Source organism: Vulpes vulpes, chromosome 14, assembly GCF_048418805.1.
Source record: "Vulpes vulpes isolate BD-2025 chromosome 14, VulVul3, whole genome shotgun sequence".
NCBI lineage: Eukaryota > Metazoa > Chordata > Mammalia > Carnivora > Canidae > Vulpes > Vulpes vulpes.
This window is the reverse complement of record NC_132793.1, coordinates 106,045,154-106,060,515: the sequence shown is the minus strand read 5'-3', so window position 1 is coordinate 106,060,515 and position 15,362 is coordinate 106,045,154. Positions and strand designations below refer to the sequence as shown.

The 15,362-nt window shown below is 49.6% G+C and overlaps 1 protein-coding gene across 2 annotated transcripts in view; it reads right to left on the bottom strand.

Moving 5' to 3' along the window:
* RASGRF1 (Ras protein specific guanine nucleotide releasing factor 1) overlaps positions 1 to 15,362 on the bottom strand; it is a 93,089-nt gene that overhangs the window by 67,880 nt on the left and 9,847 nt on the right. For both annotated transcript variants that reach the window (XM_026000021.2, XM_026000028.2), the window contains exon 2: positions 955 to 1,061. In XM_026000021.2, the coding sequence (XP_025855806.1) occupies positions 955 to 1,061 (107 nt within the window). The remainder of the gene's footprint in view (positions 1 to 954; positions 1,062 to 15,362) is intronic.

Genomic DNA, 15,362 nt, shown 5'->3' with positions numbered 1-15,362 from the left:
CCATTTATCCATCCATCCATCCATCCATCCATCCATCCACTCACCCACACACCATTCATGCATTGTTTTTTCATCACCTGTCTATCCATCCACCCTCACACACAGTTTAAACACATCCATTTTTCATCTACCCTCCATTCATCCATCATTCATCTTCCATTCGACATCCACCCTGGATCCATCCTCTACCCATTCATTCATCCTTGAATTCTTCCAATCCACATTTGCTGACCGCTTGCCTATACCTCTATAAGCCCTGGGGATGCAAAGAATTACACTTGGTTTCTGCCATCAGGACCTCACACTTAACAGGCAGACAGACACAGAAGCACACCCCTCTCCACTGAGCAAGAAAGATCACCTGCTGAGAAGGGCGGATCTGGGGGATCCCTGCCCTCAGGATTCAGCTCTGCCAGGGGGCTGCCAGCTGTGGAGCCGCACCCCAGCCCACAAGCCTGGCCCTTCCCTAAGACCCAAAAGACTCAACCCAGTGTGGAAGGCCTTCTCTGCAGCACTTACGGGAGACCCTTTGCTTTTCTCTCCATCTGGCCCCTCCAGTGAGAGGCACACTGCTGGGAATGAGGAGGTCTGGAATGCCCAAGCTCAGAGCAGTTTAGAGGATTTCAGTGTCTAGGGCAGGAAATAGGCCCAGAGGAATGACAGGAGCAGTTCATGGTCAGGCAGCAGATCAGTGGCTGCATTGGGCCGGAGCCCGGACTCAGGCTCTGGTAGCCGTAAAGCCCTTTATCCCCACCGACTCGGGCTCGGCTCCTCTACCAGGAAGGAGCCAGTGTGCTGGAGCAGGTGGGAGGCTGCTCCTCAGGTCTCCTGCTCCCGGTGGGACCCGAGCTCCAGGGCTCTAAGGGCGACCCTGCCGAGAGCCCCCCTTACAGTTCTCCTTCTCCTCCCTACCCCGGGGCCTCCCTCGGGTCCGCCTTGTCTCCTGGGACATACCTGGCATGGGCGATGGCTGCCACCCACTCGTCACAGTCCTTGGCATCCTCTGTCCTCAGCTCCAGGGCTTTCTGGTTCTCATGGCTGAAGTTAACCGTGAAATAATGCTGCATCGAGAAGAAGACATCTCTGATTACCAGGGTGTCCGCGGCTCACAGGCTGGCTGTTTTGCAAAGTGCTCGCTGCCACATCAGCCAGGCGCAGGTTCATTATCTGTGATCCCTGGAATGCTGCTCTATTTAGCATTTTCAAACTCTTGATTGAGGCAGGTTTTGTATGATGGCACAGAGCCTCTGCTTAGGATATTGTGAGAAGGAAGCAAAACCCACAAAGCCCTATTTGTCGACAAACTGCAAAAAAAGCTCATTTTGAACCATCAGGGATGCTGGGGGAAGGCAGAGAGAACACCCCACGAGAGTACCCCATTTGTGAGCTGGTACCATTTGGGTGCTGCATGCCCGGACAGTCCATGGAAATGTACTAAGTGCTCTTCTGGTCCTGGGACAGACAGATGGGGTCCCCAGGGGCGCCCACCAGAAGCAAGTCTGTTGGATGTGGGTGACTTGGGGCTGGTTCCAGCACGGGGCCTGCCGCCTAGGCTCCCGGGAGGCAGAGCGCCTGATGACAGACACCTGTTAAATTCCCACGTTAATGCACTGAAGCTCCCAGCACAAGGCTTGATGCCCAACAAGCGCATCTGTTAGCTACGGTCATTCCATTCGGGAGATAAGAACCAAGGACCGTGGGGACAGAGAAAGCCACCCTCTGCTCAGCCCAGAGAGAGCAGGACGGCTGCCTGGTGGGGGAGGGCAGGGTCCAGGTTTGTTTATGTTGGACAAGGAGCACAGACACCTGGAGCCCCCAGTGTGCGAGAGGCGAGGGTGCGAGGGGCTGGACCGCAGGCATACAGATGCCAGAGATGAGGTGGGCAGGGTCTGGTGGCCATGCCCAGTGAGGGGAAAACACCCACGTTTCTGGCTTGAGTGATGAGAGGCCAGGGGTGCTGTATAGATAGGCGAGGCATTGGCAGGACCACGAGCAGGTTTTTTTGGGGGGCGGGTGGGGTTGGGGGGACATGCAGACTTTGGGCCCACAGCCCATGTCTCTCCCGGCTGCCGAGGGGGCTGGTGTGTCAGGCTGGAGTGTCAGGCTCCAGGCACCCAGAGGTTGGCAGAGAGGGTGGGTGAGCCGGTGCTGGGGGCCCAGCCTATGGACGCCCCTTGGGTCTCATCCTGGAGTAGGAGGGAGAGAGGCAGGCAGTGGGGCACAGAGACGGACCTGCAGGCCTGCTGGGTCAGGGACACCCCCGGTCAGAGACGCGCCCTGGAGGGCCGAGGCATGGCAGTGTGTCAGAGGAGCCGCCGTCCCCGTCCCTCTACCCACGGCGCCCAGGCACAGGGAGCAGCAGCTGAGTGCGGTGCGTAAACTATTTTTAGCCTCTGCTGACATTTACTGTATTTCTGTTAATTGTCAGTCTTGGTGGCAGCCAGTGTGTGTGCATGTGCGTGTGGACGGAGCGTCCATGTCTCTCACTTGTTTCCTAGGAAACACATAACTGGGGCTATGTAATAAAATGTCAGCTGCAGTCTCAAAGAGCTGAATTCGGAAGGCTCAGGTGGGCTCCCCACCCTCCCTGGCAGGTGAGGAAGAGCAGCAGGTGGCTGTCCAGCACTGCCCCTGACTCTCAAGGATGATGAACACCCCAGTGCTCGTCTCCCGTGATCTCACAGATTCCCGCGTCACCAGGTGGAGCAGGTGTTACCAGTTTTGCACGGTTGTGCCACGTGCCCAAGTCCACACAGCTGGGTAGCAGAGGAGCCAGGATAACGCACCTTCCCCAGGCACCTACCATCCTCTCTGGCCGGGGCTTGGCACTGGGAGGTGAAGGTGATAAAACCTACAGAACCTCCACACAGGTGAGACTCTGGGTCCTAACTCAGAAATGGGGTCTCTCAGTGGCCCACAGACAGGCACAGGGGGTTCCCTTGGGTCCCCAGGGCAGATGAACCCATTCAGTGGTCTCCCTGGCCCCTCAGAGCCATGGGGAGTGAGTCAGCCCCTCAGCCCTGAGCAGAGGTTTCTCCCCAGTCGGCCCGGCTTAGGGGAGAAGCTCACAGTTACTCCCCCTGCAACACTGCATCAGCAGGTGCAACCAAAGGAAGCCAGCCTAGAAGCCCCCAGGCCTGAACCCTGCCATCGCCACAGGACACCTTTGGTTTTCAAGCTGTAAGGATGCTTGGCTCTCTGCCCCTTGGGCTCCCTCCCCAGCCACCCCCAGGCACTGCCACAGGGTGGCATCTGTCCAGCCCCTGTGGGGCCTCTAGACCTGTCACCTCTGCTCTAGGTTAAGCCTTTGGCTGTGGCCAGCATCCTCACCAGCACCCTGCCGCATCTCTTGTCCATGGAGACAGCACCTAGATGCCCTGTGATGGAGCAGTGGCTGGTGCAGGGGTAGGGGTGGGGACCTGGGGGGCAGACATGACCTAGAAACTTCACTGTACCTCCTAATGCCACAGTGAGCTCTGAGGAGGGCCCAGGGCAACCTCAGGGAGGAGGACGAGCAGGGTGCCATCCAGGCAACTTGGGAGCTTCCACTGCAGGAGGAACTGGAGGCTGCAGGACGGGGCTGGGCTCCTTGCACACATGGCCTTGCCAGGAGCACTCTCACCCAAGGAGTCATGCGTTATCACCCCCATTTCACAGGGTGGGAGGCAAGACACACCCCCAAGGTCCCCTGCAGGCAGCTGCGCTAAGCCAGGACTAGGCTGTTCTGTGGCCCCAGGCTGACACGCAGGTGCCTTGGATGACAAGAGGGCCATGTGCTCACTTTGTGCCTGTAACCACCCCCTGACCCCCGACCCCAGGTCTATACAAGCACAGTACCCATTGCCTGAGCGACTAGCAGACGGTGCTCACCGAGGGAGTCATTGCCATGTGACTAAGGCTGTGCTCTATGCGGGGACTGAGGGTAAGGGAGGGGGACATGGACAGAGGCAGGCAGGAGGATGTGGACAGGGGAAGAGATGAGATGAAGATGGAGATAGAGACAGAGATGGAGACACAGAGACAGAGAGATGGAGACAGAGATAGAGACGGGGGCAGGGGAGCAGAGACACAGAGATGGAGAGAAAAAGTGAAATCTGCTGGGGGAAAGAACAAAGCCCACACATACAGAGAGAAAGGCTGAGTTCCAGACTCCGGGAAGATGCTAAGAAAAAGGCAGTTTGGAGAACTGAGAAGGATGGGGCGGGGAGGGGGAACATCAGATGCTCAGACCCATGCATGGAGAGACCTGCACTTGGAGAGGCCTGCGAAAAGAGAGAAGAGACCCCACAAAGCACTGGTAGTGGGACTGGGGAGGCAGCAGTCCCAGGCAGGTGCAGTCAAGGTGTCCCCTGGGGGCAGAGCCACCTGCGAGGTGGTGACCCCCCTCTCATGCAGGGGCTGTGGTTGGAGGTGTGAGGGCCTCACGGGGTCTGGGCCAGGGCTGTAGTCCAGGGCTCCTCGGTGACCCAGTGCTGTTTTCACAGGGATGGGCCAGGGCTCACCAGAGTGAAGAGGGGCAGGTGGCCGCCTGGTCATAGAAAGGGCATTGGATGTGGAATCTGACCCATGGTGCAGCTCAGGGCAGGTGGGCCCCTTCCTTGGTATGCTCAGGCTCTCATCTGTGAAGTGGGTAGTTGGGTGGATAAACTGGGCTCTTACTTTTTCTCAGTTCCACCCTCTCTCTCTATACCTGCACCATCTATGTGCATATCCACATCTCCATCCACCTGCCCATCCATCCACCTGCTCGCAGAGAGGGAGGGAGGGAGGCAGAGACACAGCCTGGATGAGAGTGTGCGATCTTTCCCTGCAGCTCAGGATAGGCCCAAGATGACGCCCTGTCTCTTCTTACAGCCTTCAGGAGGCTCTAGGTGTGACTCTGGCCTGGCCCCCTTCTCTTTAGAGTGTGTAGCCCTAGTCTGGCCTGAGGGCCCAGGTGTGGCACTGTGTCCTGGGGTCAGCTAGGGAAGACACAGAACTTCAGGTCAGGGGGAAGGTGCTTGTCTGGATCTCAGTCTGGTGGGGAGGGGGTCCGGTAGCCCCCGTCCTCTTCTCACTTGAGGACTGCCTTCTCCCTGAGTCCTCTCCTCCCATGGAGCCTCACAGTCCTGTCTGATCCACAGGGCTTGGATGGCTCAAGACCAGGCTGTGGCTGGCTTCCTTCCCCAGGGGACTCTGTACCTCACACAGAGTTTGGCATTGAGCAGGTGCAGCCGAATGGCCAAAGAAGAAAAGAATGAACAGACACATAGATGCTAATCTACTCCAGGAGTCTGAGGATGTCTCCATTAGGCACCTTGACATTTCTGCCACTCATCCCCTTACTCCTATTAATACTCAATGTAATACCACCAATAACCCTCTGAATACTTGCTGTGTGACACCTGGTGTGGCTGCATCTCTCAGAGGCATCTACCAGGTGGGGAAGGTAAGACATTGAGTTCATGGTCTTTGTGAGTGGAGGCCTGAGACTGCTGTATTTTTCAGCATCAAGGGAAGCCCACCCCAAATAAGCAGAGCCCTGGAGTGGGCCCCTTGGGTGATACAATGGTCTCTGTGCCAGCCTATTTCCCATTTTTATCCTACTTCCCTGGCAGCATGGAGAGATGGGGCAAACTTCTCCAGGGGAAGTAGCAAGATTAGGATAAGAGGAGATTTTTGTCATTGTGTGGGAATGGCAAAAGTTATGAATTCTCAGGGTATTAAAAGTGGGGGGAGGCCATGGCTCCCTTCTCACCATACCCATTGGGTAGGCTTGACCTGTTCTGCCCCAGCACTCCCCTATGGACCCACCAAAATTGGCAGAGGGACATACCTTGGACATTTGGCTCTGGTGGCCAGGGGCTTGCTGTTCTGGGCCCCATGGAACTGAATTGATTAGAGAGACAGTTTCTGGCAGCCAACCTCAAGGGGCACTGCCCAGACAGCAGGACAGAAGCCACCTTTGGGCTTCTTGTGACCACTCCTTCAGGATGAGGAGAGAGCTGTTTGCGCTAATACGTGGAAATCAATGCAGAGAGTAAATCAAAAATAAAGAAACAGAGGCCTGCTCCCAATGAAAGGACAAGATGAAACTCCAGAAAAAAACCCTTCATGAAGCTGAGATGGCTAATTTACCTGATAAAAAGTTCAAAGTCATAGTCATAGAGGAGCTCACTGATGTCAGAACAGTGGGTGGACACAGAATTTCAACAGAAAGAAAACATGAGAAGAAACCAAACAGAAGTCACAGAATGAAGAATATAAAGTTGAAGCAAAAAATGCACAAGAGACTTCAACAGCAGAGCAGACAAAGCAGAAGAGAGGATCGGTCAACAGGAAGATGGTGCACGTGCTCAAAAATAGACCAGCAAAAAGAAAAAAGAGTTTAAAACAGTAAAGGCAGCTCAATGGGCCTACAGGACAACATCAAGGGAATGTTTGCATAATAATGGCTCCAGAAAGAGAAGAAAACTATCCCCTAGAAAAGGACAGAAAACTTATTTGAAGCATAATGACTGAGAATATCCCTGGGCTGGGGGAGGAAACACACACCCAGGCTCAGGAAGCCTAGAGACTCCCAAAGAAGATGAATCCGAGGAGACCCACACCTGACATGTTACTATAATGGAAACTCCAAAAGTGATAGACAAAGAGGATCTTCAAAATATCATGTGAAAACAACTCTGCGCATACAAGGGATCCTGGAAGACATCAGAGAGTTTTCAGCAGAGACCATGTGAGCCGGTGGGAGATGCAGAATATATTCAAGGTGCTAAAGGGAAAAACCTTCCAAGCAAGAATGATCTACCCGGGAAGGACGTTGTTCAAGACTGAGGGGGAGAGAAAGTTTTCCAGACAAGCAGGAACTGGAGGACTTCCCTATTGCTGAGCAGTAGGGAAGATGGTAAAGAGATGGCAAAGGGACTTCTCTCCTTCAAGCTGAAAAGCAAGGGCGCTGATTGGGAACCAGGCTACACATAAAAGGATAAGTCTCACTGGTAAAGGTAAACATACAGGTAAAGGCAGTGGCTTAATCACTTATAAAGCTGGCAGGAAGATTAAAGGTAAGAGCAGTAAAAATGACCATGCCTGCAACAATTACTTAAGGGACACACAAAATAAAAAGATGTAAAATGTGACATCAAAAGCCTAAAATGTAGGGGGAGGGAGTAAAAATGCAAAATTTTAGAATGTGTTCAAACTTAACTTGCTATCAACTTAAAATAAATTAGTATGTATACACACATAGGCACACCACATTTTACCATGCTTTGCTTTGCTGCATTTCATAGCTACTGCATTTTTTTTTCAAAGTAAAGGTTCATGACAACCACATCAACAATTTTTCCAATAGCCTTTGCTCATTCTATGTCTCTGTGTCACCTTTTGGTGATTCTTGCAATATTTCAACCTTTTCCACTATTATTATACTTGTTATGGTGATCTGCGATAAGCAATTATGACTTGCTGAAAGTCTAGATGATGGTTAGCATTTTTTAGCAATAAAGTATTTTTAGTTTCAGGTAGGTACATTGCTTTTTTAAACATCATGCTATTGGGATCCCTGGGTGGCGCAGTGGTTTAGCGCCTGCCTTTGGCCCAGGGCGTGATCCTGGAGACCCAGGATCGAATCCCATGTCGGGCTCCCGGTGCATGGAGCCTGCTTCTCCCTCTGCCTGTGTCTCTGCCTCTCTCTCTCTCTCTCTGTGACTATCATAAATAAATAAATAAAAATTAAAAAAAATTTATAAAAAAAATAAACATCATGCTATTGTATACTTAATAGACTCTGGTATAGTGTAAACATAACCTTAACATGCATTGGGAAACCAAAAAAAGTATTTTACTCGCTTTATTGCAATATTCACTTTATTGCAGTGGTCTGGAACCAAACCTCCAATATCTCTGAGGTCTATCTGTAGGCTGATGTATGTAAGCCACGTGGTTCCCACAAAACAAAAACCTAAATTAGATACACAGATGTTAGGCAGAGATAGGCATCTAAACATGACACTAAAGAGAGGCATAAAACCACAAGGGGAGAGAGCAAGAGAACAAGAAACAGTGAGGAAATAGGAAACATCTGGAAAATAATGAATAAAATGGCAATAAGGGCAAAGCCATCTATAACTACTTTAAACATAAACTGACTAAATTCTCCAAAAATCAGAAGACACAGAGACTGAATGGATTAAAACAAAAAACAAGAACCATCTATATGCTGCTACAAGATGTCAGGCCATACAGACGTAAGAACACGCAAACTGAAAATGAAGGGATGGAAAGAGATGTTTCATGCAAATGGAAACCAGAGGAAAGCTGGTGTAGCTACACTTGTATCAGACAAAAGGGTCTTGAAAACAAAGTCTGTAATAAGAGACACAGATGGGCATTACCAATGATGAAGGGGTTAACCCAGCAAGAAGACACGACATTTGTAAATATTTACATACCCGCCATAAGCACACCTAAACATATAAAGCAAGCACTAAAGACATAAAAAGAGAAATCTGCATCAATGCAACAACAGCAGGGGACATTAATTAACACCCCACCTGCACCAGAGGAGAGATTAACCAGCCAGAAAATCAACAAGGGAACAGTGGCCTTAAAGGACACATTATACCAAATGGACCTGACAGCTCTACACAGAACATTCCACCCCAAACCAGCAGAAAACACATCCTTGTCAAGTGTGCATGGAACACTGTCCAGGAGACACCATATGTTAGGCAACAAAATAATTCCCAATGAATTTCAGAAGACTGAAATCATATTGAGCATCTTTCCAGACCATAACAGCATGAAACTGGGAATTAACTACAAAAGAAAACTGGGAAAAATCACAAACATGCTACTCAGCAATGAATGGATCAATGAGATTAAACATGCTACTCAGCAACGAATGGATCAATGAGGAAATCAAAGATGGAAAAAAACCCTTCAGATGAATGAAAATGAAAATATAATATACTAAAATCTCCAGGATAAAGCAAAAGCAGTTCCAGGAGGGAAGTTTTAGTAAGACAAGAAACAGGACAAATCTCAAGTAAACAATCTAACTCCCCACTTAAAGAAACCAGAAAAAGAGGAACAAAGCCCAACATCAATAGGAAGAAAGATATAATAAAGATCAGAGCAGAAATCAATGAAATGGAGACGAAAAAGACAATAGAAAAAAATGGATGAAACGGATTCTTTGAAAAGATAAATAAAATGGATAAAATGTTAACTAGACTCAGTAAGAAAAAAAGAAAGAAATCTCAAATAAAATCATGAATGAAAGAGGGGAAGTTACAACTGATACTGAAAAAATACAAGGGATCATAAAAGACTACTATGAACAATTATACACCAACAAATAGGGCAATTTAGAAAAACTGGATAAATTCCTAGAAACATATAATCTTCTAAGACTGAATGATGAAGAAATAGAAAATCTGAATGGGCCAATTATAGTAAGGATACTGGATCAGTAATCAAAAACCTCCAAACACACAAATGTCCAGGACCAGACAGCTTCACTGGTGAATGCTACTAGGCATTCAAAGAAGATTTAATACCTATCCAAATGGAAAGATTGAATACCACACCTTGGAAGATATGAATGCTTCCAAACACAGTTTTCCAGGTCAATGTTACTCTGATACCAAAAGCAGACAAGGACACCACAAAAAAGAGAAATTACAGGCCTGATAAACATATATACAAAAATCCTAGACAAAGTATTAGCAAACAATCAACAACACATTAAAAAGGCTCATATACCACGATTGAATGGGATTTATTCCAGGAATGCAAGGATGGTTCAATATCCACAAACCAATCAGTGTGATACATCACATTAACAAAATGAAAAATAAAAATGATATGATCATCTCAATAGATGTATAAAAGCACTTGACAACATTCAACATCCATTTATGTTAAAAAACTCTCAACAAATTAGGGCTAGAGGGAACATACCTCCATATAATAAAGATCATATACAAAAACCCACAGCCAAAAAAAAAAAAAAAAAACCCACAGCCAACATCACACACAATAGTGAAAACTGAAAGCTTCCCCCTAAGCTCAGGAACAAGACAAGGATGTCCAGTCTCACCACTTTTATTCAACACAGTACTGAAAATCTTTGACACAGCAATCAGGGAAGAAAAATAAATAAAAGGCATCCAAACTGGTGAGAAGTAAAATCTTTACTAGTTGCATATGACATGCTACTGTATAACAGAAATCCAAAGACACCACCAAAAAGTTGTTAGAACGGATATAAGAATTCAGGAAAGTTGCAGGACACAAAATTAACAAATAAAAATCTGTTGCATTTCTATACACCAACAATGAAGCAGCAGAAAGAGAAATCAAGGAATTAGTTCCATTTATAAGTGCATCAAAAACATGAAAATACCTAGGAATAAACAACTGAAGAGGTGAAGGACTTGTATTCTGAAAACTATAAATAAACACTGATGAAAGAAATTGAAGATGACACAAAGAAAAGGAAAAGTTCCATGGTCATCGATAGGAATTTAATACAGTTAAAATGTCCATACTACCCAAAGCAATCTATAGATTCAACGTGATTCCTCTTGAAATCTCAATGGCATTTTTCACAGAAAAGGAATAATCCTAAAATTTGTATGGAACCACAAAAGATCACAAATAGCTAAAGCAATCTTCAGAAAGAAGAACAAAGCTGGAGGCATCCTGCTTCCTGATTTCAAACTATATTACAAACCTGTAGTAATCAAAACAATATGATATTGGCAAAAAAGCTGATGCACAGGTCAATGGAACAAAACAGAGAGCCTAGAAATAAACTCATGTGTGTATGGTCAATTAATATACAACAAGGAGGCAAGAATACACAATGGGGAAAGACAGTCTCTTCAACAAATCATGTTGGGAAAACTGGACAGCCTCATGCAGAATGAAACTGGACCACTTTCATCACCATACACAAAAATTAACTCAAAATAGATGAAAGATTTCAATGAAAGACCAGAAGCCATAAAAATCCTAGAAGAAATAGTCATTAAGCTCCTGACATCACTCTTGGTGATGTTCTGACTCCAAAGGCAATGACAATAAAACAAAAATAAATAAATGGAACTGTCACATTAAAAAGCTTCTGCAACAGCAAAGAAAACCACTGACGAAATAAAAAGTCAACCTACTGAATGGGAGAAGAGATCTGCCAATCATAGATCTGATGGAGGGCTAATATCAAAAATATGTAAAGAGCTCATGTAACTCAATATCAAGAAAACAATCCAATTAAAAAATGGGCAGAGGCCTGGAACAGACATTTTTCTGAAGGCGACACAGAGATGGGCAATAGACATATGCAAACATAGTCAACATCACTCATCACCAGGGAAATGCAAATCAAACCCACGATGAGATCCCACCTCACACCTGTCAGAATGGCAGAGATCAGTAACACAAGAAACAAGGGGTGCTGGTGAGGATGTGGAGAAAGGGGAATCGTCTTACACTGTTGGTGGGAATGCAAACTGGTGCAGCCACTCTGGAAAACAGTGTGGAGGTTCCTCAAGAAATTAAAAATAGAGCTACCCAATGACCCAGCAATTCCACTTCTGAGTATTTATCTAGAGGAAACAAAATCACTTATTCAAAAAACTATCTGCACCCCCGTGTTCATGGCAGCATCATGTACAACAGCCAAGGCTTAGGACCAGTCTTGGTGTCCATCAAAGGATAGATGGATAAAGACATGGAATCTAAACAAAACCAATGAACAAACCAAACCAAAGCAATCTCAGAGAAGAGGAGGACAGATTGGTTGTTGCCAGAGGGGTGTGTGTGTGTGTGTGTGTGTGCGCGGGGTGTGAGCAAAATGGGAGAAGAGGGTCAAGAGGTAGAAGCTTTCAGTCATAAGAAGAGTAAGTCACAGGACGTAATGCACAGCATGGTGACCCGTCAGCTGTATTGCACTGCATGGCACCTCACGCCCTGTGGTGACGGTGATCGCCACAAGGCTTGTGGTAGTCACTGTATTTGCAGCGTATATGCACAAAGGGGTCACGTGAGGAGTCCCCTCTTTTCACAATCGCTGTGGGAGTCAGATAATCTAATGCTGGTGCCCAGCAGCAACCAAGCATCCAACACACGGTTGCTATAATTTTAATTTATTAATATATTTATAGCCTCATTGCCCTTGGCAAGCTTGGCTGGATAGGACAACCGAGCCTAATTCAAAACAGAGGTGACTTCCCAGCAGGTGCGTGTGCTGTGGGCTTGCAGTGAGAATGGGGTTACTGTCCAGGCTCTGAGTCCTTTCAGAGGTTTGCGGCAACGTCAGAGTTACTGAGTGTCCAACCTGGCCAGTGGGCGGGTGACTGGTGGCTGCAGGGGAGGACCAGGGGCGCTTGGGCTCTCCTCCCCTCCTTTGCTGACGGCCCACCCGTGTGGGGCTGCCATCCCCCACACATCCTGTGCGCACTGGGCTGTGTCTGGCTGGTGTGCTCTCCCTGGGTCTGTCTCTGCTTCCCCAGTATCCACCCTCCCAGACCCCTGTCCCGTGCCTCTCAGCTCCTTCCACAGAGTAGATGAGGTTCCTAGCCAGGCCTGCTGCACAGGCTCCAGAAGCAGCCCCACAGATCTCCCCTTCTCGGTCTGCTCCTCCTGCTCAGGCTGTGACAGGCTGCACCCAGGTCAGGGGCTCCCCGTCTCCCTCCTCCTGCCCCAGAAGTCTGGACATGTGCTCTGCACCTGATGTGCTCCCTCCACCTCCCCAAGCTCCTTCCTGGCTGGTCAGGCATGTCTGGGACAGGCTTTCTGGATCCTGTAGCAGGAGGGTCTGTGATGAGGGCACAGGCTGGGGGCACAAGGGGCCCCTGGCCTTTCTTCCAGGTCCCAGGTTTCAGGGTGTGTGGGTGAGCCAGCCTGGCTCCCTGGAGTCCTCTGATGCCACAGAGCCCGAATGTCCTATCCTCAGCAACTGCCTGAGAAGCTCCCATGGCTGGTGGTTGAGATGGGAGTTGGAGCGTTTCTGGGGTTCTGGATAAATGTTGTCACACCAGTCTTCCCCAGGGAGAAGCAGTGACCCCAGATGCCACCAGAGTCCTTGAGATGGTCCCACGGTCTCCGATGGTGTCGGTTCAGAGCTCAGACAGATCTCAGGTCATCCCTGGTGGCTGAGCCAGCCCAGGGTCTTCCTGAGTGACAAGGCTGTGTGGAGGCAAGAGACAGGCCCCTGCAGAGGTACAGATAGACCCCGTGGACCTACTGGAGTCATGGAGCCACTGTGACGACATCCCGGGCACTCCCAGATGATGTGTGACCAAGCAGAACTACCTGAAGCTTCTCAGGGTCCATAGGACGCAACCAGAACTACACACGGGCCTCCACATGATCATGGGACAGGGCTGGAGTCACACCTGCCCCCATGATGTGACCACGTGGTCCCACGGGGTGGATCCCTCTAAAGAACAGCAGGACTGTCCTGGAGTCAGCTGTGGGGACACCTCACACCTGCAGACCCTCCCTGGGGTTTTGGGTGAGATCAGGACTCACATACTACAGGATATGGGACACATCAAGGGTACAGGGTAAACTCAGATCTGGAGCTTCCTCTGGGAGTCCACGTTTCCGCCTGGACTCTTCACGGGTCTCCCAAGAACTGCTGGAACAGACCCAGATGTGCCATGGAAGCGGAATCCACCAGTGGGCCACCCCTGGCTTTGTTAGAAAAGCAAGGCTCAGGGAAGGAGCCCTGGAGCCTCACCAGGGCAGAAGAAGGGCCGGGCACTGCCCCAGGGCCTCCGCGGACATCCAGGACAGACCAGACCATTCCTCCATCTGAAATAAGGGGTGTGTGCCTTGACCTGGGGCACCCCCAGGAGTCCTTCGACGGATCCCGATGCATGACGAGCATCAAGGCCAGACCCATCCAACAGGTCCAGAATTCTTGCAGGGCCTTGGCAGGTGCACACTTCTGCCAGCGGGTCCCCACCGTGGCTGCCTGCCCCACACCCTCCCAGAGAGCAGCCCTGGAGCAGCTGTGGGCACACGCCCCAGGGTCAGGGCCAGACACACGTCTTCTGGGTGGGGCCCGTTAATTACCACTGCGACTACTCCGAGAGTCCTCACTTCTGCCTAAGCTGCTGTGAATGAGCTCCTTCCTTTCCGCTGAATGATTTCCAACCAAGAAATACCCCTGTAGCTTGGCTCTGTGCCTCAGCCCGGGCATGGAGCAGCCTTCATTTGCTGAACGGGTGACTGAACGCATTTGTCACCGTGGCCCTGGAGCCCGGCTTATTAATTCATAACCAGCAAAGCCACAGAGTAGGGGACACTGACTTTGCTTCTCAGGCTCGGGCAGTGGAGTGGGCTGGGAGAGGTGGGACCTGGCTTCTCCCGAGTGAAGTCTAAGACTCCTCAGGGAGACCCAGAGGCCCGTGGCATCATCAAGGCTCTGAGCAGTCCTGCAACAAAGGACCTTTCCTGGGACTTGTTCCGCCATGGAATCCTTTTTGTTTTCACGTTCTAAAAGATCAATCTGTATTCTGTGAAACCAGGGTTCTGGGGTGTCCACCTTGGGACTCTCGGGTTGGGGCACGCACCAAGGCTTGGAGTCACCAGATCTTGGTTCAAATGTATTATTATTTGGCCTTGGGGGCTTCAGCGCATCTCCTCTGTGGATCTGCTTTCTCTTTCACAAAGCGGGCAGGGTGTTGCCACCTCACAGGCTTGTTTAAAACAATTTGTTTTAAACATGGTTTAAAAGAGCTCATGGTTCATAAAAGTGCTCAGTAATGGGTTTTGAACCAATGAAATCCTCTGCAAGTCTAAGTGATGGGTCTCATCAACCATTGGTGGCAAATTACCAGGAAACACACACGTGTGTGCACTGACACGCGTGTACAAGCAGCCAGAATCCATGACTATGATCTTATTTGAAAATAGGGTCTTGGCCGACGTACTCGAGTTAAGATGAGCTGTGCTGGGTTAGGAAGGAGAGGCCCTGATAGAGGAGCATGAGGGCGCAGACACATGGGGAGAGAGCCCAGGGAAGAGGCAGGCAGAGGTGGAGAGATGTGTCTACGCATCACAGGACAGCAGGGGCTGCCAGACGCTACGAGAAGCTGGGAGAAGCCAGGAGACATGTTTCCCTGGACTTCAGATTCCTCGCCTCCAGAACTGGGAGAGAGTCCACCATGTTGTTTCAGACTAGGAAATGCACATCCTTGCCCCCAAAACCCACGGGCACGAGCACACATACGGGGCCCAAGGGGCTTGTGGGCCAAGGGGCTGAGGCTGCACTAGGGTTGGGGGTGTCTGTGAGCCAGCAGGGGCCGCCATCCAGGCATCACTTCAGCTCCCATGTCCCTCTCATTCCAGACACTCAACTG